This window comes from Podarcis pityusensis, assembly GCF_964106645.2.
Source record: "Podarcis pityusensis genome assembly, chromosome: 6".
In the NCBI taxonomy this organism is placed as follows: Eukaryota; Metazoa; Chordata; class Lepidosauria; order Squamata; family Lacertidae; genus Podarcis; species Podarcis pityusensis.
In genome coordinates, this window is record NC_138030.1 from 77,540,627 (window position 1) to 77,565,029 (window position 24,403).

The window sequence follows — 24,403 nt, forward strand, 5'->3', positions numbered from 1 at the left end:
AACGAATAAGCAAACAGTTTGAGGGCGAGTAACAAACTCAACTGCAGATGTAAAGTTACTGAAAAGCTAACAAGGGGGGAAAGAATTCTCACAGGTCTAAGCTAGGCTTATTCTTGCTAAGCAACAGCTTTGGACCCAGGAACTATGGGTAAAAATTCTTGCTCAGCATTAAACTCAGTTGGGCATCTTTTGGCCTCAGTTCCACATTTGGAAACTGGGTCACCATTATTGTACAGATGAGGCTAAGAGATAGGACAGCTACATATCACATACAAATCAAAGAACATACTGTGATGATGTTTATTCGATCCAAAACTAATATTCATATCACAATCCTATACAAGTCTATTCAGAAGTAAGTTCCATGGAGGTCAGAGAGACTTATTCCCAGTTTATGGAGCAATCCGAACTCTGGGAAGCCAGCATAATTTAAAGTGGCTTAAGATACGACAGCATAAAGTATACCAGATCCAAACTCCATTCAGATATGAGGCTATTGCTAACTGAGCTGGTGTGAACCCAGCAGAGGGAAAACTAAAATAGAATTTGACTTATGCCACCCATTTTGCTGGATTATCAGGTCATGCGATTGAGCTAGGAATTAGGATCCAGCATTAAGTGTATCCCTACCCCCCAGTTTGACGCCTGTCACACTGCAGAATGCCTCTTTTTTGGGGGGGGGGGAAGGGAGACTAATACAAGCCTCAGCTGAGCTAGCTTCAGATGAGCCAGGGTTGGGGGGGGTCAGTCTTACACTGAACCAGAGATTCACTACATCCTAACTCACTTATTCCTCAGAGAACCTTGGGTTTGGATTGCCTCCTAAGTGTGTATAGGATTGCAGCTTTCTTATTAATTTATACAGGGTAATCTATGTAGCTAATGGAGTGAACCCCCATCGTTCAGCCCAGATACTGAGATCCAGCTCTGGGGGCCTTCTGGCAGTTTCCTCACTGCAAAAAGTGAGGTGACAGGGAACCAGGAAGAGGGCCTTCTCAGCAGCTGTGTCTGCCCTGTGGAACACCCTCCTATCATATGTTAAGGAAATAAACAACTTTTAGAAGACATCTGAAGACAGCCCTGTAGAAGGAAGTTTTCAATATGTTGATGTCTTGCTGTGTGTTAATTTGTTGGAAGCTGCCCAGAGTGGCTGGGGCAACAGTCAGAAGGGTGGCATAGTAGTAGTAGTAGTAGTAGTAGTAGTAATAATGCTGAACAGGATAGCATAAGCAGAATGGGAAAGTTCCTTTCCCTGAAGGTATGACAATCCACATTTAGACAGTGAGGGAGACAATAAATAGGACGAGAAGAAGGATGGATTCTCAAAACCTTCCCTAAACCTGAAGGACATCAAGCATATTATGTATGAGATATGATGTGCTGGAAGAGTCCTCAGCATGTTGCATGCTGAACTAGAGCTATTCTAAAAGTAATCACTACAAGACATTTTTAAAAATAACTTCCTGTTCATCTGATGCATATTTAGCACAAAGAAAATTCCTTAGGCACAGTGGAAGGGCATTGTGATTGGCTACCCAGGCTTAAATGATTGATGATATTAGGCTATATTTAGGCCACAGTGCTCTTGTGCCTTCTGTTTTTCCTTTATTATTTCCGGCATCTTTTGTGATTTTAGAAGGGCTGTCGTTCCTAGGAGAAATGGCACAGCAACAAACAGGTAAAGCTGGATTTTCATTTTCGAAAAGCATTGATGCACTTGTTTTGCATCAAAGAGCCATGGCTCATTGGCAGAGCATCTTGTTTGCATGCAGAAGATATTCAGGTTGAATACCTGGCATGTCTAGGTGGGACTGCCTGAAACCCTGCAGAACTTCTGCCAGCCTGGGTAGACAATACTGAGCTAGCTGCCCTCATCACCACACCTAACAAAAACTAACAAAAGCCACAGGTGTGTCTCCTGCAAATGCAGGTTTGCAGCTTGCTGGTCTGAGAAAAATCAAGGAAGCTGGGGGAAATCTCTCTTCATGCAAAGGAAAAAGGATGCCTGCAAATCTTTAGGGCTGGACACACTGCAGGAAACAGAGTTATGAACAAGTAGGTCCCTGCCCCCAAATAGATTACATTCTAAAAATTAGCACCTGGAAAAACTACAGAGGTAGAGTAAGAAATGCTAAAGGTAGTAAGTGATGAATGAGAACAAATGGGTGAGCTTCCTCTCCATGCAAGTTCATGTTGGATTACCAACAGAGCCAAATTATTTCTGAACTAGGCTGATTTCCTGAGCAAATCCAACATTTCGAAAAGCAGAATACCATTCCCTCTCAAATCTCCAGAAAGGCCCTCCCTGCTAGCTGAGACCTTCCAAACAACTTATTCCTTCCCCTTATATTAACAGCTAGTTGTGGGAGTTGTGGACATCAGAGAAAGTGCCAGGACATCAGGGAAAGGATGGAGGAACTTGTCTCCCTTCCCCTCCTTTCTTCATGTGATGCTATGCTGCTGCCAACCACTATGTCTTTAAGGGAGGATGGGGGAAGAGTGTTTTGGTTATCAGGATAAGGTGGAGGAGGATGGAGATCAGGGCTGGGTATTCTTCTCAGGCTTAGATTTCAGCCAGATCTGGAGCTTGCAATCTCACTTCTCTTTTGAGATGATATTTATGAAACTGCAGGTCCCAGATATGACAAACTGTGACATTATCTTTAGAGCTGACATAAAATGAAGGGGTTACACCAAAACAGGCAGGTTTTGAAGAAAGATCTGAAAGAAGACAGAAAGACTGCCATGTATATGTAGATATTATGGTGATGACTGTTATGTTTATTTCTGCAGTGCTGTCCATGCCCTTGATGCTTTGCCAGGAACTAAAGGAAGACTGAGAAGTGGGGCATGAAAGATAAACTTCAGAGGGAAGTGGGGGAAGAGAGACAAGGGAAACAAACTAGCAGACGGAGGGGAAGAGAGTTGAGACGAGGGCAACATGAGATGAATGGGGGTGAATGAAGTTACTTTGCCTTTGTTTGAAGGGGTTTGGGGTTGCTGGTACAATGGATTAATAAAGCAGAATGCAGTATCAAAACTCATTGAAATATAAGTGAGAAGGACAAGAAGCCAAGAACAATTTGAGAGCTTTATTATTTATCTGAAACATGAGTACGATTCAGAATGCATGTAAAGCAATCTTGCTGCTAATTATATATCAAGTTGTTGTCATGGTTATTTAATTAAAATTTGTATACTGCCCTATACTCACAGGATAAAATCGCAATATAAAAACACAAAACACACAATCAAAATAAAAACAAGAACAACCCAATAACCCCCTGCAACACATTTTAAAAAGGGCATTGAATGTCAGTCAACCCAAGGCCTGGTTAAAGAGGAACATTTTTGCCTGGTGCCTAAAGATTTATGATGGGCCTATGGACCGTAATAAAGCTGTGTGTGTATAATGAAGGCGCCAGGCGAACTTCGCTGGGGAGAGCATTTCACAAGTTATGATTCATAGATGCAATGGTGAAGGGTTATACGTTGATCTATTCAAATAGTGAATATGTGAGTACATTCTATATGTTGCATGTTTGTAATATAGATGCCAATGTACGTGTGTTGAGTGTGTGTGTGTGTGTGTGTGTGTGTGTGTAGATATAAATACATAGTTGCGGAATAGCTGTACTCCAGCCAAGCTGTTTATGTTTCTCATTGTCTGATGATAACACGGTAACATGTTTTTAGTTGCAATTGCTGGAGTTCAGATCTCTAAGTGGAAAAATTTCCTGCACAGATTCCACTGAACTGAAAGCAGGAGGGATGACAACAATGAATGCAAAATTTCTATTGAAACAGCCTCATTTGTTTCAATAGAAGACTGGCTACTCAATATATACTGGCCAGGTTTTTTGGGGGTGGGGATGGGCATCAAATTCCAAAAGTTCAATAAAAGCAGCAACTGAAAAAAGGGAAAAAGAGAATATTTCTCCAGCCCAGTTGGGGAAATAATAAAGGAAAGTGGATTTACTGCTCTTCCTTTATGATACAGTATGTGCAGCAAACTATCTGAAAAGGTACCAAGCTTCATAAAAAGACAACTCTCCGCTTCACATTTGATAGTTTACTTCGAGTTTATCTATGGCGGATTCATAATCACCACCCAGTGCCTTCTACATACAGAGAACATATTGCTAACTGGTCCACAGTAAGACAGACATGCTATTATTTCCTTATCATTCGCCTGAAGTATGAGGATTACATTACTGTTGTAGGGGCTGCTTCTGCAGGGATTGCTGAAAGGATGGAGGCGAAGTGCGTTGGAATGTGCCAAACAAATGCTAGCTGTGAGCACAGATTATTTCTTGGGTCATAAGGTTTAGGACAGAGCGGTACAAATAATTCGCAGGATGTGTGATATCTGGAGATATTGTGTGCTGGACACCCTACACAGACACACAATCAAATACAAGCTGCTGAAGAAAGAAGGAAAGAAAAAAGAAGAGAGTGAGAAAAGAGTGACTAAGGGGTGAACTTTACATCTGTACATTGAACTTTGTTTCTATCTGGGGAATGGAAACTCACCAGCCTACTCTAAAGTATATTGGCCCAGGTTCTGATCAGGTTGTCCTGACTTCTGTCTCTACATTTGTCTCTTAGATTCATCACAGGAGTCCTCTCACACAGTGGTACACAGTAGGACATTTTAGACTCAACTTAATGGTCCCTTTAGATGGCAAGGTATATCACTTTGCTTCCTTTACATGATCTCACACAGCCACCCTCTCTTTAAAGAGGAAGGAGTTTTGCTAGACTTACTTCAAAAGCCAACCTGCTGTGCTCTGTGGCCCTCTGTGCTCATTCTGTTGAATTTCTGCCCCCAACTACTTTCCTGATGCTACCACTGCTTTTAGGGTCTGGGAACAAGGCAGTTATACTTGAAGGCCTGCCCTTGGATCAAATTCCAAAAATTGTAAATTTTGAAATGAAGACAAATCATATATTAAAGCTAATTTATTGTAGGTTCTACCCTCTTCCTGGCTTCATATGTCACCCAGTTTCTTTTTTTTGGGGGGGGGGGACCCTGATAAATCATCTGGATCTATTAATCTATCTAACACCCATCCTCAAACATGTTTGGACAACGCATATCCCATCAACCTTGCAAGGCTGGTTGTGCTAAGATTGGTTCAAGGCCAGCCAGTTACTTTTGTGGCTAAGAAAGAATTTGAACTCAGATACCCTGTGTCTTCCAGCGTATCCTTTACACCACACAGGTTTTCCAAATTTGCAAAAATTAATAATCTTAATCTTAATCTTAATCATTCAATTTATAACTGAGAGAAACAGTGACACTTCGTCCCCGTCCTTCTAGCTGTAACCTTAACTAAACCCAATTAGTTTTTTTCATCTTACTGCAGTCAAACATAAGGACACACATACACACACAATGTATAGCCTCAATCCTTAACTCGATACAGCTCATTTGAGGTCTAAAGAGCTACATACACTAGTTTACCTTAGGTGAAGAGCTGATCCATCAAGTTTAGTAAGTCAAACTGGGTGCACGGTTCAGATAAACTCACATCTTCCCAGAGCCCCAGTACGTACAAAGGTGGGCAATAATTCAGTTGTATTTCTTGAAAATAATCAGAATTGTCTCCCTTCTACCCACAGTCTCCCTGAAATCAATAGGGCTACATTAGAAGGTCTTTAAAAATAGCAAAACAAGGAGTCTAAATGAACAGCACTGGAAGCTAACTACTATAATTATCTTCCTCTGTTCACAGGCTTTTGGCAAATTCAACATCGATCAGTAAATTAATCACATCTTTTAGTTTTTAAGTGAAATTTAGCCCCAAGCTGTTCTTGCCCTGATATTTGATTGCAATTACACTGCATGTTAGCACAGGTATGGAGGAATGATTCCTCACAGATATTTAGTTTAAGTGCCCTCTCTTCAAACTTTCATTAGCTCCTCTCTCATCAAATGAGATGGCAAAGAACCCAGGGTTCACCCCTTCCACCAAGCTATTAAGCCAATATTAAGACCACAGAACGAGACAGATAAAAGCAATTTTGAACTGGCTGCTCTTATGCTGGAACAAAATTTCCTGGCATGCATCATATATGAACTGCAAGTAGTCATAAACAGGAGATTAAATCCATAAGGAAAAGTAGCAGAACATCAATAGCTGGTAAACTGGGAATAAGAATTGGCATTCTTTCCTCACCGAATTGCTTGCAAGTATGTGTTTGTTTTCTGGCCAACCGGTAAAACTCCTACTTTTAAAATATTATTTTGTGATATTTACATGCTGCATTGAAACCTGGCAGAAGCAGGAAGGGGGTGAGGAGGGAGAAATTATTCTGCTCTGCTGCATATGATAGTTTTTACAATAAAATAAACATAAAAATAAACAACTCTGACAGTCTAATCTATTTTACTCCACATAACCACGACAATATTTTTTGTTTGTTTTTGGAATAATAATAATCCTGCATATGAATACATCCCAAAACTCAACATCTAGAAACATCTTGCATATTGCATACAATACCCAGGGTTTTAAACAAGTATTCAACAAGCCCACTTCAAAACCTTCTCCTGAAAAGATCCTTTCCAGATGTTCTGAGGTTCTAGGGTCCAGCTCGCAACATACATCAATTAAGAGTCTGGGGAGGTTTCCTACTTAAAACAGATTTAAAAAGGAGATGAAAAACTTTACGAAGAAGGACTTCCCAGTCTCTTAAAAAAGAAAAAGAAATTGCTGAATGTCTCCCCCCCCTCCCTAGCCCTCCTCCAAACGAAGCCTTTCAAGAGATTGCAGTTACTTACTAGAGTATTGGAAGTGGACAGCCTGGTGGTGTTTAGTCCTACCAGTGATGGGAGCGTTTGGGACATCCAGTTAGAAATCATTGCCATGGTACTAAGGACAGCACCAAGCTTGAGCAGTGGAGGACTCATTGCTGTGGAGGCTAATGAGTTTTCATAGTGACTGATTATCATCCTAGTGCAGGCTGGCAGGGAGAGGCGTTCCTGCAGCTCACAACATCCTCAGCATGAAAGGGGATCAGCCTCCCCAGATTTAATCATCCACTAAAACACACATCCAGGCAGCCTCTCTCTCTCTCTCTCTCTCTTCCCCCCTCCAGTGCAGCTCCTAGCCTCCTTTCTTATATCACCACACACTAAAGCAGGCTGGCCACAGACACACAATCCTTTTTATATGCCTGTAATTATTACAGCTTCCCTGTGGAGCGAGGGAAAGGGAGAGGGAGTGGGGGATGAGAGTGGAAGGTTCTAAGGAATCTGTTAAAATCTAGTTAGCTCAACCAGTGGGAGATGACTAACAGTGGCTAATAAAGCTGCCGCGCTCAGGACAGGCACCAGAAAAATAACCCGATACAGCTAGCTGATGGATATGCAAGAAAGCCTCTTCTGATTCACAGACAATTATTTGGGTGGGAATATAACCACTGGAGAAACTGTGAACTTATGGTCGAAAGTGGTCCCAAATGCTTGCCTGTGTAATCATTTAAGGGTGCTGGGTTCTGTGGGTCTGATTTCCAAATAAACAGGAATAGAGTCAGGCTGCATATTTGGCTCTGCCAATGATGGCAGATTTCATATGTGCACAAATGCATAATGTGCATATACAAACCCATGATGGAGAAGAAGGGATGGAAGGAGGAAGACCTGTACACCTAGGGTCCAATGAATCACACACCTGCAACACTTGTTGGCAGTTGACATTGGGCAAGTTGGACTCTTTATGCTGGTTTTAAATACAGAATGGGAAATGTAATGTACATAATTTCAAATGAGGACAAAGGGGTTACTGTAAAACCGGCTACCAAAACTTCTGCTTGTGATGTGGTGGAATAAGCGTTGTAACTTCCTTGCTATCTAGGACAGTCATAAATACTTGTATCTTTAGTCCTCACAGATAGCAATGAAGTCTAGGTATATGTAACTGCTTTCCCAATATTCTTTCCTTGCCTCTTCTATCGATATTTAGATGGTTTAGATTGTTATCTCCTTGGGGCAGAGATGCTATTTAGTTACATTTGTCTGTAAAATATTGTCTATCCAATGGCAACGTACAAATAAAACACATCATCATTGGCAACAACAACCCCATAATCAACCACAGTTTCCCATGATTTCCACAATTTTCTGTTGTGACTCATGATATCACAATTTATCTAAGGAAACTATTGTACAAATAAAGAAGTTACCTAAGAAAAATATTATAGATTTCTTATTTCCTAAGGGTGTAATAGGTTGGTCCCTGCGTATGAGAAAGTCTTTCCTGCTAGCTTATCAGGACTCGCTTTTCCTCAGTCTTAGAATGAAGGCTCACCTGAGGCCACCTGGGCTAGAACTACCCTTTAAAAAGATGCTGTTGGCAGGTAAAGGTTTTGAAATATCTACAGCTGAAACTTCCATTGAGCTCAGTAGCAAAGCATGTGCCGAAGGCCTTGGGTTCAACCCCATTTGTCTTCAGGTAAGCCTCCTGTCTGAAACCCTGGAGAACTTCTGCCATTCAGTGCTGAGAGAGCTAAGCAAGGAAGACCAATGGTTTGACCTGGCTTGAGAGCAGTACATGTGAAAAGGATCTAGGAGTCTTGGTTGACCACAAACTTGACATGAGCCAACAGTGTGACGTGGCAGCTAAAAAAGCCAATGCAATTCTGGGCTGCATCAATAGGAGTATAGCATCTACATCAAGGGAAGTAATAGTGCCACTGTATTCTGCTCTGGTCAGACCTCACCTGGAGTACTGTGTCCAGTTCTGGGCACCACAGTTCAAGAAGGACACTGACAAACTGGAACGTGTCCAGAGGAGGGCAACCAAAATGGTCAAAGGCCTGGAAACGATGCCTTATGAGGAACGGCTAAGGGAGCTGGGCATGTTTAGCCTGGAGAAGAGGAGGTTAAGGGGTGATATGATAGCCATGTTCAAATATATAAAAGGATGTCACATAGAGGAGGGAGAAAGGTTGTTTTCTGCTGCTCCAGAGAAGCGGACACGGAGCAATGGATCCAAACTACAAGAAAGAAGATTCCACCTAAACATTAGGAAGAACTTCCTGACAGTAAGAGCTGTTCGACAGTGGAATTTGCTGCCAAGGAGTGTGGTGGAGTCTCCTTCTTTGGAGGTCTTTAAGCAGAGGCTTGACAACCATACGTCAGGAGTGCTCTGATGGTGTTTCCTGCTTGGCAGGGGGTTGGACTCGATGGCCCTTGTGGTCTCTTCCAACTCTATGATTCTATGATTCTATGACTCTATGACTTGGTATTTTGTCTCTGCTTTTATTTTGGCTGTGCTGCTCTTTGCTAATAGGTTTTCAGCTCCTATGAGATTTTTTCAGCTGCCCACGTGACCACATGAATTCGAGGGGGGTTGCAGTTAGCTTGTTTATCTGTGCTGTTTTTGGATTTTATTATGTGGATTTATTTTTTTAGTGTACCTCTGCCTTTTATAAAGCGTGTTAAGCTATTAATTGGACATTGCCCAGGGAACCATGCCATGGCGTGATGAACAAATAAAAATAAAGCAGCTGCCTATGACCTTCTCTATCTCTTTGGTATCCTAGAATATTATCACCACATGAAATGCCTTAGTAACCAGCAGTATGTATGGGCTTGGATCTTAAACACCCTTAATTGGCAAAGAGTTCCATTTTAATAACGGATTGGATGTAAGTTGCTTCTGGGAAACTTTGTATGAAATTCAAGTAACTTTTCCATATGCTCTATTTACTTTAGAGAAAGTAAAAGATAAAACACAAAAAGCTTGCTTCTGGCTCCAATTCGCTGCAGCCATCATCCAACCTGTTCATCAAGGCTCAGGTGAACATTACTACGACTTGGGCAGGGATGTCCATGTGATGAACATCTGAAGCATCCAATGTGTGTGGAAGGCCATTTACAAGCATCACATGGCTGCTTATGCATGCAGATCTTTCTTGCTGGCAAGTAGAGCCCACTGGAACTGGTAGGGCAGGAGGCAGGAAGACCAACAATATGTTGAGCCAGTGCCAATGGCAGGCAGAGACACCCCCTGGCTGGTTGTGGGAGGGCAGGCAGGCAGGAGTTGGCTGAAGACAGAATGAGGTTGGTAGGGAAGTACCCCATTTGCCCTCATGGACTAGCCTCCATCATTTGCTATGAATGGGGCATTTGTTACTGAGAGCAATGAGGTCTGAAGGTGGGAGACTGGATATCACACAATGCTAAATAAATGGGAAGAGTTGACAAAGTAAGATGGCCTGTGTGTGTGCGCGCGCGCATCAAATATGCTACTTTCAAAGTGAATATAAAAATGAGAGAATATTTGGCACAACCATCCTATGCATCCCCCTGAATCTGTGCTCCAAATGCAAACCAAAGCTCCTCTTTCCCCTTATGCATTTCAAATTATTTCAGCCTATCTCTTTGATTTAGCCAAGATGTACAGAAAAATCAATCGATGCCTGTTTCAAAACACAGTGTGATCTGCTGTATAATTTTATGAGGGACTTGGAGGCTTGGCCACATATATACAAAAGACATCCCTCGCTTCTAAATATTGAATTCTTTCTTGGAAATACTGAGTTTGACGGAATATTATTTTGCAGAAGTATTCCTGTGAAGTATGCCCTTGAAAATTGGCTAAGTTTTAGTCCACAGGCAAATGAGGGAAACCAAAATTCCATTTGAAATTTGTAGCTCTCTGCTCCATGGAAAATCACCAGCCAGTAGTTAATGTAAAATATATGAACTAGAATATGCCTCGTAGCTACCTTACTACATGAAGAATGGCACTGGAAAGGCTGGCACTGCCACACAGTAAAATGTGCTGTAGTCAATATAAGGAAACAGTGCATTTTCAATTGATTATAGGTGCATGCAGATATCCGTTTATCAAATAGTAATTTATCACAGGGTGCATGTGGCCTCTTTCTAAGATATATTCCTGGTTTAGTTCAAAGCAGCAGCAGAAGACATAGCTAGACTGTTCCTGGACTGCATCACTTCAGACTGCAAGTGGGGCAAGTCACATTACTGAATACAAGGATGGGGAATCGTTGGCCCTCTTGGTGTTGCTGTACTGCAACTCCCATCATCCCCATCCAGCATGGCCAATAGTCAGGGATGATGGGAATTGGAGTTCAACAACAGGTGCCGAGCCACAGGTTCCCCACTCCAGATTTTGCATTTCCACGTTTAACAAGTTCTCCCCAAATCTACAAACCTAGCCTTCTCACTGACAGGTACCTTTTGTATGTGCAGCAGGAATTTTAATTTAGTTTATTTATAACATGGAGGAGAACATCAATCACATGAGCTCCACAAGTGCTGTCTGAAACGCTACAGTCCAGGCACAATTTCACTGCCTCATCTGAGTCTTCTTCAGCCCTCCTGCCAAGGATAAGGAGAATTTTACTTCTCATCAGATGCAGATGTCTAATTAAAATGTGGAGCAAGGTGCTCTTCCCATATCTGTCCTCTGATTTCCATTGCTGACGTTTCTCTTCAGACTTACTGTGGTGAGCATGGAACGGCTTGATAAGCTGGCTTTCTGTATCATCTTACCAAGGGTCGAGTAGGACCCTCGTGCCTATGGGACCGCCTCTCCTAGTATGTCCCACTGAGGACCTAACGGTCTTCAAATAAAAACATTTTGGAGATCCTGGGCCACAGGGAGGTTGGGTTGGCCTCAGCCAGAGCCAGGGCTTTTCCGGCCATGGCCCTGATCTGGTGGAACGCTCTGTCACAAGAGACTAGGGCCCTGCGGGACTTGACATCTTTCCACAGGGCCTGCAAGACAGAGCTGTTCCACCAGGCCTTTGACCAAGGCACAGTCTGACCCCCTCTCTCCTTCTGTAATCTTCATAGAACTCTAGCCCAATGGTTGCCATTAATTTGATTCTGAACTGATTTTAGAATGCATTTCAATTAATTGATTGTGATTTTATGTAAATTGTGCTATTTTTACTGTTGTTAGCTGCTCTGAGCCCGGCTTTGGCTCGGGAGGGCGGGATATAAATAAATTATTATTATTATTATTATTATTATTATTATTATTATTATTTGCTGGTGCAGAAGTGTGAGAAAACAGTCCACTAAACCAGAACCAGCACCTGTTTTGGCTCCTCCTTGATTCCCACCCCTTCTGGCCCAGCATTCCAAGCCACACCAGGTGGCTGAGTCTAGCTGCCATTCTGATTTCAGACAATGCCCCTAGAGTGGCATCATTCCTGGACATTGGTGATACCCAGCCACCTTCTACTGCCTGCTCCTTTCTGTACTGCTTCCAGGAAGCCCACTAGAGGAAGGGCCCCATCAGCAGGTGGACACTGTGCTCAGGGCTCTCGCAGACTGGAGGCAACCCTGAAACCAACTTTCCAGCCATCCAGCTATATGGATGAACACAGGTGGCTATTATTGAAGTGATAACTTGGTACTGGTTGCAGGTGGCACGGTGGGGGCAGCAGGGCTCACCCGGGCTCCAGGGAGTTGAGTCACTGCCTCTTGCCAGAATGGAGAAGCAAAGTCGCAGGGAGGTTGGCCTGGTGAAGATATTATGGCAGGAGCACCAGATTAGCTCTGCCAGTGAGCCTCTAAGCTCTGGAGATGTCACCAGAAAATGGTCCGCTTCTTTTCAAGCCTAGAGGGGCTAGAAATTTGTTTCTTTAAAAGTAAAGACAAGCTTTGGTGGTTGCTGTGTGCTACATCCAATGGCCACAAGCTGCCTTAATTGAAACTGCTCTCTTTCCAGAAGCTCTGGTTTAGCCCTACCTGTGTTTTTGTGCTTCATTTCTTCTGATAATCTCAAGCCACACAAAGGAACAGGTGTAGAAATACTGTGATGCTTTGAGATATAACTAAACTCCTCCTCCAGTGTTGTCCTCAAACCACTTAAGAACCTAAGAAGAGCTTTCTGGAACAGGACAATGACCCCTCTAGTTCAGTATCCCGTAGTCAAGGAAGTGGCCAAAACCATCCCTCGGGTTCCTCTCAGGCAGGGAATACAATAAGAAACGCAACCAAGATTCCAGAAAGACAATACCCTTTAACTAACTTCACTGCAGTAAAGGACAGTCCCGTAAGTGATGGGTACTGCAACGATCACAGGTTTCACACAGTTTATGTACCTTTTACAAACAGCATAAAAGGTAAAGGGACCCCTGACTATTAGGTCCAGTCATGGATGACTCTGGGGTTGTGGTGCTCATCTCGCTTTACTGGCCTCCGAATCATCTGGCCAGCATGACTAAGCCACCTCTAGTGAACCAGAGCAGCGCATGGAAATGCCGCTTACCTTCCCGCTGGAGTGGTACCTATTTATCTACTTGCACTTTGACGTGCTTTCAAACTGCTAGGTTGGCAGGAGCAGGGACCGAGTAATGGGAGCTCACCCTGTCGCGGGGATTCGAACTGCAGACCTTCTGATCGGCAAGCCCTAGACCACAGCGCCACCCGCGTCCCTACAAACATCAGGCTAATTACACAGCTACTTTCACATTGTTCATTCCATGTCAGCCAACAACATTACAAGTCATCCCAGTACAATAAATTAACAATAGTAACAGTAACAACAAAGAAAAGCACAAAGGTTAATCATTAAACTTAAACATACAGAACCTTCAACTTCCTTGCCTCTAATATGCATAGTACAAAATTAGTGAAGGCCTCTATACCTCTTCTATAATCAGGTTCAAGCTAACTAATACTTAGCAAATATCAATGCAGAGCTTTTTATTTTTGCTGGAACTCAACAGAACTCAGTTCTGACACCTCTCAAGTAGGCGCCATTGCCATTATAAGAGAACAAGGGTGAGTTTCAGTACCTCTTTTTCTAGAAAAATAGCACTGTACGAATGAAAGTATTTCAAGCAACAAGAATATATGTTCGTGCATTGTACCTGAAATATCAACATCCCTTAATGACTTTTATTGCTAGGCCTATTCACTACCTTATTAGCTCATTCACTACCATTTGCCCATCGCGTTGTATCTGCAGTATACAGGGAACTGAATCAACAACTCTTTACCCATCAGTGCATCAGCATAGGAGCAAAAGAAAAAAGCAAACATCCTCAGACTTTGTCCTGAGCAAGGTCAATCCAATACTTTTCGTTGCTTGTGTTTCATGTGTACACTATCCTAGGGGCTTTTAAGGTAAGTTGGGGAGCAATAACAAAGGGTAAAGCATGTTTTCCTTCACACTTTTCTCACAGCCTACCAAGTACCCATGGGAAATCCACAAGCAGAATATGAGTGCAACATCCTGCACCTCTCAGCAACTGGTATTCAGAGGCATAATAATAATAATAATAATAATAATAATAATAATTTATACCCCGCCTATCTGGCTGGGCTTCCCCAGCCACTCTGGGCAGCTTCCAACAAAATATTAAAATACAGTAATGCATCAAACATTAAAAGCTTCCCTAAACAGGGCTGCCTTCAGATGTCTTCTAAAAGTCTGGTAGTTGTTGTTCTCTTTGAGATCTGGTGGGAGGACGTTCCACAGGGCGGGTGCCACTACCGAGAAGGCCCTCTGCCTGGTTCCCTGTAACTTGGCTTCTCTCAGTGAGGGAACCGCCAGAAGGCCCTCAGCGCTGGACCTCAGTGTCCAGGTAGAACGATGGGGGTGGAGACGCTCCTTCAGACATACTGGACCAAGGCCGTTTAGGGCTTTAAAGCTCAGCACCAACACTTTAAAGACTATCAACACTTTAAGGCCATCAACTCAGTGCTGAGAAGATGAGAGGAAATCTATCTCTCAAGGAGGGTATTGCCACAAGCAGAACAATGCCATCAGAACAGCCCTATCCCTAAAATGGCGGTGGGTAGGGAAACCTGGAGAAGGAGATGATGAAGGAATGGACAAGTCGCCATGGCAGTAGGCAGTCTTCCTTCAGACACTGCAGCCTCAAGTAACTTATAGCTTTCTAGATCCTAGTAGACAGCATCTTTTAGTCTACTAAGAAATGAACTGGGGACCAACTGGAATTCTTTAGATACTGGAAGAACGTTTCCTGGCTGGACATAGCCCCATTTAACAACCAGGCTGCATATTCTGGAAATGGCTGGGGAAAAACAACAACGGCACACAAACAAAAAATCTGAGGTGGAGGAAGTACAAAAAAAGGCGTTGGAACGTAATTTGAAATCTAAAAAGCCATGGGCAAATGGTGTGATTCAGCCTGGAAGCCTCTGTGGTGATTAGCTCAAGATATATTACCCAAGGGTGTGTTCTGGTAGCCCCCAGGAGCAAGCAGCTATTTCGACATTACTGGGAGATGGAATGCTTTAAATTCTGCCCTGCCACCGACTCCCTCAGTGATCTCTGTAGGAGAGCTAACCTTATAAAACGTGGTAGAAGCAGCACATCCAACTCAGTCTGAATGCTGGGAGGATTAATTAGTCAGTGTTTGTAAAGACTATTGAAGATGAAAAGAGCCATATATCTGTACTAACCTGGGGCTATATGAGTGGTATGAAGCCAAATTAGAATTTGGGCCTCTTTTGTCAGGCATTTGTTTGAGTTGGAGAGGTTTAAAAAGTTGCTGTAACTTATTTTAAAAGAGAAAAAAAAGATCGGCGTCTCTGCTCACTCCCTCTGACAAAGGATTTATGGTGAGCCAGAGCCTTGCTCTGAGGGGAAATGGGGAAGCTGGCAGCAGTAAAATGAGAAAAAATGCCTCAACATGTAAAACTATATTACATTTATATATATATCTCATTCGCAGCTGAAGCAAAATAAATAACCGGGAGCCGTTGGTGCAATACACAAAGTGAGCTTTAATAACTCGCTACTGTTGCTGACATGCATCCACCTTTTCTTTTCTAACCTGTCAGTGTGTCTGCTCAGTGTTACAGATGGAAATTTCCACACAGGCAGAGTCTGATGTGCTGCAGAATAAAGAGAGTTCGCCTAGGCCTGGTGGATTAATTCTCCTGCAGACAAAGCAGGCAACTGGGGTTTTGCTTTCTTGAGAAAAACAACAGTTTCCTAAACCACCAGGGACAATAACCAAAGGATGTGCTGCAGAACCATGCAAGAGCATAAGCAAATCATATCCATGCGAGCGACAGGCAAAAATCACCCGGCTCTTTTGTTCAGACGAAAGGCAAACAAGTTCCACATCATCTGGGCCAGTCTGGGACCTCTACTTGAGCCACTATTGTAGCAGAAAGTGTGAGTGGACCCACTGAAGCCTTGAGCATCTCATTATATATTATGCAGTCAGACCTAGTTGAGACACCAGACTGGGCAAAATATCCCATTCCAACAACCTTCTGGCCTCACCTCTCTCAGTTAACTCTCTCTGTGCCCTTGAGGTGGTTCCTTCAGGTTGTTGCCCTGAGTGAAGGATCCACCAGCAGATGTATTTTGGAGTGTCTAAAAGGGGAGCGTCTACCTCTGAAGAGTCTCCAATCTCAATATATGGAGATGTTTCTTGACTCACATGTAATCTCCTCCTCAATTCGAGTCCCACTTGACCCTCTTTGTATCGCTCCCTCCACTCCAATGACACAGTCAAGGATCTGCTCCTCACTCCTCACCTTCCAAGGCATTCTCCCCTTACTGCACTTGGAGCTCAACTTACAGCCTATGGATGCTCCCGAATGGCGTCGTGCTCAGATGTATCCCGCTGCAGCCAAAGGTAGAGATGCATGGTAAAAGATTGTTGAGTTGGCTGCTGGAAGTTAGTGACACAAGCACATTGACATTCTCTGTTTTGCCTGGATTAGCTTTCCATGTTGTTTTAGGTGAGCTTTGTAGACAAATCTGACTTCCACTGACTTTTATCTGGGGCGGTGGAGGAGCAAGTAAGCATAAAACACTCATCTGACCTCACACCAGATATAAACCTGGGGTTCAAGGCTCAAGTGCAAAGGTTCTTTGGTTTACATGGTTTGAATATTATTTTGCTTTTGCTTTTTGGTTTACATTGGTGTGTCTACTTGCATTATGTCATGAAGAGAAGGAAGGAAAAGAAGGAAGGAAGGAAGGAAGGAAGGAAGGAAGGAAGGAAGGAAGGGGCTTAACAATTAAAATGCTTAGTTCACTAGCTAAAGCAAACGAAGGTGCTTCCCAGGTTAATTGGAAACTAAGAAGCCTCAGACAGACAAACTTTGGACATTGCTAAGACAGAGCTGAAGACTTCAGTGCTATGCAAATGGGCTAGAGGAGCTATACAGTATCCCCTAGAGTATTCTGCATGAACACACACCGTTAATTATCCAGGAGACCAGTTGCAAAAGCACGTGCACAAAACTAATTATAAAACTTTATAAAAGATTGTTCTATGAAAGACATGCCAACAAAAGGAGAGAGTGTTACAGCTAGGTAAGTGGGCGGGTGGGGAAATGTTTCTTGGGACACATTTTGCTGCAAACCTACCTGACAGGCACTTCTAGAGACAATAAGCAAACCGAAATACAGTTATTCTATGAAATTCACACTTCTCTGAATTTTGTGACAGCCATGCATACAAAATGCATTCATTAGCGAAAGTAGCATTAAAAAAAGGCATTGTGTCAGGGAGAATTGCTTGCAAAAAAGGTGTGTATTAGGAAAAAAATCACATATAAAAATGTTCATGTTAGGAGAAATGTGCACATAAATGCTGACAAATTTACATGAGAACTAAAAAATAATAATAATTTGCCAACTGATGCAGAAAGTGGCAAATGGAACTTTGGGTTGGAACAAATGAGAAAGTGAAATGGAAAGATTTGCTCACTCAGTTGCAGAGCAATCCTATGCATATCTATTAAAAAACTGGACCATCTAAGTTTATTGAGGCTGACTCCCAGGCAAGTGTGCAGAGAACGGCAGCCTTATTGCATATATAAACCCTGAATCTGGACAAGTTCTAACAAAGCTGTAATGGGAAGAGAAAGTACTGAGTTCTCATCGCTATTGGATATTGCTATGGTATGGAGGCAGACTTTGGAGGAGACTTGGGTCTCTAGATTCCCAGAACTAATAATCTTACAGGTTGATGCTTAAAGAAGTAACTGGGTTTTGCAAAGCTATTTTGAGCACCTTCCACAATCTGTATGTTTTGATGTAATAAAGATGTAGGCTACGCCGCTAGAAAGCTTTGCAAAGCAGGGACATTCTAAACTTGGCAGAAGAAAAAATAAAGGGTGGCATGGTAACACCGATTGTCCTCTTAAAACGATGAAGGTCTAAAGATAATGGCCAGGAATGGGGAGGGGAGGATTGAGAGAACCATGGATGTGGTTCTGTAAGCACAAGGCAGTTTTAGATTTGTTTTCCTTGAACAGTAGCCTTAAGAACATAAGAAGTCTCCTGCTGGACCAGCCCAATGGTCCATCTAGTCTGGCATTCTGTTATCACAGTGGCCAACGAAATGCTTGTGGGAAAACCATTGGCAGGACCAAGCAAACCATTGGCAGGACCAGTGCTTCAGGGTTAGCAAACCTGGGTAGTCTCAGCACCTCAGAAAGTCCCCCTGCTGCTGACTTGAGACTCCACCAGTGCTGCTACTCCATGGCAAGATGATGATGAAGAAGAGTTTGGATTTGATATCCCACTTTATCACTACCTGAAGGAGTTTCAAAGCGGCTAACGTTCTCCTTTCCCTTCCTCACCTACAACAAACACTCTGTGAGGTGAGTGGGGCTGAGAGACTTCAGAGAAGTGTGACTAGCCCAAGGTCACCCAGCAGCTGCATGTGGAGGAGCGGGGATGCAAACCCGGTTCACCAGATTACGAGTCTACCACTCTTAACCACTACACCACACTGGTGTAGAGGAGGAAAAGAAAGGGTGAGGGTTGGCACTGGAGTGGGAGCTCATTCCTTGTCTGGGTCCCCCCAAACCTGGAGGTGGCTGCAAGGTGCTCCAAGAAGAAAACAAAGCCAGTCACTCCATTGGGCTAGCTAGCTCATGTCTCTCATGTGAATCTGAGTCGTTCCATGGATCCTGGCCAATTAAGTTTTTCTTCATTTTTAGAAATATAATTAAAGTGAGAAAGACTCCTACATACATGGAGGCTTGTTTCAGGAAAGGAGGGAGAGCTTCTTAAGTGTACAAGCAGCCCAACAGTGCGGCTCTGCTCTGAGAAGGCTTGTCAGGATTAACTCCCATTTCAGCAGCTGGAATGAAGCAGCCTTGGTGAAAAGCTTCTTGATCTGTTCTGCCCATTAAGCAAAGGGATGCTTCTCCCCTGCAGTGCCACTTCCAAACATTTGTGGTGACTGAGGAGCTCAGAATCAGATGGAACAACACGCTGCAGCCTTCAGTAATTGGCACAGGCTGGAGTTGTGAAAACAGTGTGCAAGTGGAAGGTCAGTGTACAGAGTGCTCTAACAACCACATCTGCTTCAAATGTTTGGAGGCGCCTTGATGGAGTGCTCAGCAAGACGTGACATTAACCATGCAGTTAAGTGACTGCATGAATGGATTTTTAAAAGCCATGGTGGCAGTGAACCCTTTGCTCCCTCAGCAGATCTGATCTCTGTTGGGTCCTCACAGCTGGTATTTGCACTGAGAGGAAATATTCCATTGCCATTATTAGTTTCAATCGGTATCAGGGCCCCGGTTTATCAGTTGATAGAGACCAAGAACTGGCTTGCACGCAACAGTAAGCCCAAGTATGGCTTAGTGCAAATGAATGAGCAGGCAGGGTATCAAAGAGGAGACTGTGGGCACTGTGATCCTCTCCTGATCCTCCTGCTGCTGCTATGAGCCACACCATGGTTTGGCCTAGAATGCTGGCTTGTCTCACTCCAGACAAACCACAAGCTGTGATCTATGTTGGTCTTTAGTTTGCATAGTTTGTCTAGTGGAGACAAACTCCAGATTCAGACAACACACTAAGCCACTCTATGGCTTATCTCACATCAGAGCTTGGAGGAGGACTGCAGCAACATGTGTTTTAAATCAGGGCATGGCTTTTTGACTCATCTCCCTGCTCAAAAACATAGTGAGCCAATTTCCCCTTGATAAATAAATGTAAAACGATTGAAGAGAAGCCCTTTCCAAGGGGATAGGTTTTGAACAAACCCAACAAATGCCATTTTTAGTGCCCATGTCAAGTACCAGATGGCATATATTTACAAAATGTGAATTTATGTGTGATAGTGATATGGTTTACTCTGCACCTGACTAGGTAAGGAAGAGTTCAGGGGCAAATTCCAGCCAGGCAGAAAGAACTGCAGGAGGGTGTGAGGTATGGCTGGTAAGGGATTTGGCCTGGGGGAGAGAGTGGCCTCTGGAGAGTCTCAAGGGCCACATAGACTATAAGATTTGCAGTTATTACTTATGTATCTGGGACATAGGTAAAGGTAAAGGGACCCCTGACCATTAGGTCCAGTCGTGACCGACTCTGGGGTTGCGGCGCTCATCTTGCTTTATTGGCTGAGGGAGCCGACGTACAGCTTCCGGGTCATGTGGCCAGCATGACTAAGCCGCTTCTGGTGAACCAGAGCAGTGCACGGAAACACTGTTTACCTTCCCGCCGGAGCGGCACTTTCATGTGCTTTCAAACTGCTAGGTTGGCAGGAGCAGGGACCGAGCAATGGGAGCTCACCCCATCGCGGGGATTTGAACCGCCGACCTTCTGATCGGCAAGCCCTAGGCTCTGTGGTTTAACCCACAGCGCCACCCGTGTCCCATCTGGGACATAGCCTACCCAAAACGGCACACTGAACCATAAATACATGCAGACAATCTAAAAACTATCTAAAATTAACAAAGGACGGATTATTTAGAAAAAGGTCCAGTTGAACCAAATAACAATGAGTAAGATAGCACTTACTACAGCTTTATTGGGCACGAAGTGAAAAGCAAACTGGACAATAAGTTACCAACATAAAACAGCAAAACCACAAACTTTAAGGGCATTCCATCAATCTGCCAGTAAGACTTTCCCCAATTCATTCCCAACTTGAGCTGCTTTTTTTATTATTATTTCAATACCTGGAAAACATATTTGGAGGCTAGCTCTGTGTTTCTGAGGCTCAGGCTGAAATCAATGGGATTTACTACTATATAAATTTGTTGACGGTTGAAATGAAAAAGGCAGAATTGTTAACCGTAAGTCCCGCACAAAAGAAATAGGAAACAAATAAAGGGCAAGTTCATGCATACTGTGGTCTCTATGACATCAACTCCGGACTACATGTGGCCATTGCTGGGATTGTGAAGAGCAGGGGTCAGCAAACGTTTTCAGCAGGGGGCTGGTCCACTGTCCCTCAGACCTTGTGGGGGGCCAGACTATATTTTTTTTTGGGGGGGGGGATGAACGAATTCCTATGCCCCTCAAATAACCCACAGATGCATTTTAAATAAAAGGACACATTCTACTCATGTAAAAACACGCGGATTCCTGGACCATCCGCTGGCTGGATTTAGAAGGCGATTCAGTCAAATCCGGTCCCCGGGCCTAAGTTTGCCTACCCACAGTGAAGAGTAATCATACAGAAGAACATACAAAGCTATCGTAAAGCGAATCAGACCATTGGTTCATCTAGCCCAGAGTCCTGCCTGCTTTGATTGGCAAGAACTCTCTGGCACAGATCCATCTCAGGAAATTTTGAGTCCTGGACCTCCTTCATGCAAAGCAGGTGCCCTCCTATGTCCGAGCTGGGGGAAAGAGCTAGGGTTCTTGCTCCCCTTTCAAAAGCAGCTTGAGGGACAATGAGGAGAACCTCCCTCCCCAGCTCCAGTTCCTGCCAACTCTGCTTCTGCCTCCTCCTCCAGTTGCCAACCCAAGCTTGATTCTGACAGCGCTTTGGGGATGCTGTCTCTCCACCTCCCAACTTTCAACTAAACTTACCTAGGACTGTCTGGTACTCAGCAAGGTGTAATTGCTAAGAGTTCCGGTCAGCGCCAGCAGCAATGGCGGACCTCCTTTGATCTTCGGAGGGGGTAGCTCAGCGGGAGATCGGGTCCTGTGCGCTCCGGCGAAGCGGGGACCCTCAGAAATCGCAGGCGCGGACGCCTGCGAACGTGGAGGCTCGGCGGGCACCTTGGAGCGCCCCCCCAACCCGAAAGGAAGCCTTTTTTGAGGCTTCGGAAGGGAGCGGGGGAGAAGCGCGGTGCTGCGAGCGGATCGCTGCTCTCACTGAGCGAAGCCGCGTTGCCGTTGCTGGAGAGCGCTGACTTATTCCTGGGACACTTGGACTTAAAAATTAACCGTGAGTAGAAGAATTGGATAAAAGAGCATTATTTGGACTAATTTGGACTATTTGTGAAAAAGCGGAAAAGTTTTAAGCCGCTTAAAAAAACGTCTGAATTGGCTACCGCGGTGGAAGCGTAAACAGGAAGTCTGCGTCACTGCACTGTATAAGGAATAAAGCAAAGAGATTTGGAGCTAAACGTGGGAAAACTGAACTGAAATAAGTGTTTCTTTCTGACCTGAGAACTTTGGAAGGATCTACCCTTTGGAGGGTTAAGGGAAAGATTCTTGATTTTACCGGACTGTTTAAATTGAAGGATTAAATGAGTGATCTGTCAGTGGGACGTCTCAGCTGTCAAAGCTGTTAAGGCTGTTTGCTGGCTGCAAAGGAGATACACTGTGGCCAACTTCATTGGGAAAAGATTGGAAAGGACTGGAAAGTTATATTGTGTCCTCTATTCTTGACTTTTTTACTTAGTATCTTTCCCCTGTTATTTTTTTAAAAAAAAGACAATAACTTGCTAGGTGGTAACAGTGTCCATCTAGTGGGACTCTTTGCAATTGCAGGAAAGGAAAGGAATTTTCCACTTATAAACAGGAACATCAGACGTGGGAAAGGAATTTGACCTTCACTTTGTTATGGCTGATGGTCAAAAGGACCAGTCAACTTTGAGATCAGGGAAACCTTGGACACATAGAAGGCAATCATCTGCTGGCTTGCCCGCATCGGCAATACAATCTAAGTCTGGTGGGATGTCTGAGGAACTTTTAGCCAGTGCTCTGACTAAGATTAATGAATCAATACAGCAATTAAGTACAAAAGTGGGGGAGACGAATAGCAAGGTGGAAGAGACGAACCAGAAAGTGGATATTGCAAACAGGAAAATTGATTTAAATACAGAAACATTAGGCAATTTGGAGAAAAAAGTAAACAGCAATACGGAATCTATCCAGAAACTATTGCAAGACTCAAAGTCTATACAGGAAAAAACTGCTGCCGTAGAATTTAAACTGGGGCAATTGGAAACTGAAAAAGTACCAGACTTGCAAAAAGAGATTGCAGAACATAAGTTAACGTTATCTATGATTGACCTGAAAGACAAACAAACAAATCTTAGAATTAGAGCTGTTCCTGAGTTGGAGAAAGGTACCTTGATAGACTTTTTGACACAAGAATTTTTGGACTTTTGGAAATCGGAATTGAAACAAGAGGATTTTAAGATTGTGAGGGCTTTTCGATTGGGGAAAGGAGGAAGAAAGATCAAAATAAGGGACTGTTTGATCACTCTCCGATCCAAAGAAGAAAGGGACAAAATTTTGGGCTTACATTACGAAAAACCTTTGACAATTATACAATCAAAAGTGGAAATTTTTAAAGATATTCCAAAACATCTTCTTGATTTAAGAAAGGACTTTGGAGATTTGGTGGACTTGTTAAGAAAAAATAAAATCCTTTTTAGGTGGGAATTTCCCCAAGGTCTATCCTTTAGCTTCAAAGGAAGAAAGACCAAGATTAGATCAGTGGAGGAAAAGAACAAGTTTCTGAGTGCATACGAAGAAGATCTACTGAAAGGATTGGGAAAAGACATTGCGATACTGGATAAGGGTCTGCAAAAAAAAGGGAAACCAACGCCACCGACGGATATAGACAACCTTCTTGGGGCTGTTGGAGGAGAAGGAGAGTAACTACAAAATGACACTACAAATTTTAAGCTGGAATATTAATGGCCTAAATTCGTCGGCAAAAAGGGGGAGAGTATTTCATACATTGAAAAAAGAACATTTGGACTTGATTTGTTTACAAGAGACTCATGTGACAAGGCTACATCGGAAAATTTTGATAAATAAAAGATTGGGAGAGGAATTTATCTCATTGGATAATGTAAAAAAAAGAGGGGTAGTACTTTATGCGAAGGAAAGCCTGTCACCAAAATTTATATTTAAAGATGACCAAGGAAGATATATAGCAATTGAAATTCAATTCCAAGGTCAGAAATTCTTGATAATAGGCGTATACGCACCAAATGAGGGAAAATCAGAATTCTTCAAGAAACTGCATGAAACTCTCCTGGATTATTTGGATTACAACATTATTTTGATGGGAGATATGAATGGAGTAGTGTCTACAAATATGGATAAAGCCCAAAGACAAACCGTGACAAAAGATGGAAGACTGCCAAGGACATTTTTTGAAATGACTGACAATATGGATCTTGTGGATATTTGGCGAATAAAGAACCCCTTGGAAAGAGAAGGAACCTTCTTCTCTGAAGCAAATATGACATGGACAAGAA

The 24,403-nt window shown here is 43.2% G+C and overlaps 1 protein-coding gene across 3 annotated transcripts in view; it reads right to left on the reverse strand.

Moving 5' to 3' along the window:
• OLFM3 (olfactomedin 3) overlaps window positions 1-24,403 on the reverse strand; it is a 177,847-nt gene that overhangs the window by 51,765 nt on the left and 101,679 nt on the right. The window contains exon 1 of one of the 3 annotated variants that reach the window (XM_081008719.1): window positions 6,788-7,141. The exons of 1 other annotated variant lie outside the window; for it this stretch is intronic. In XM_081008719.1, coding sequence (XP_080864845.1) covers window positions 6,788-6,958 — 171 coding nt within the window. In that variant the 5' untranslated portion in view covers window positions 6,959-7,141. Of the gene's footprint in view, window positions 1-5,467; window positions 5,625-6,787; window positions 7,142-24,403 lie in introns of those variants that run through there. One more of the 3 variants, XM_081008721.1, reaches the window with a different exon arrangement.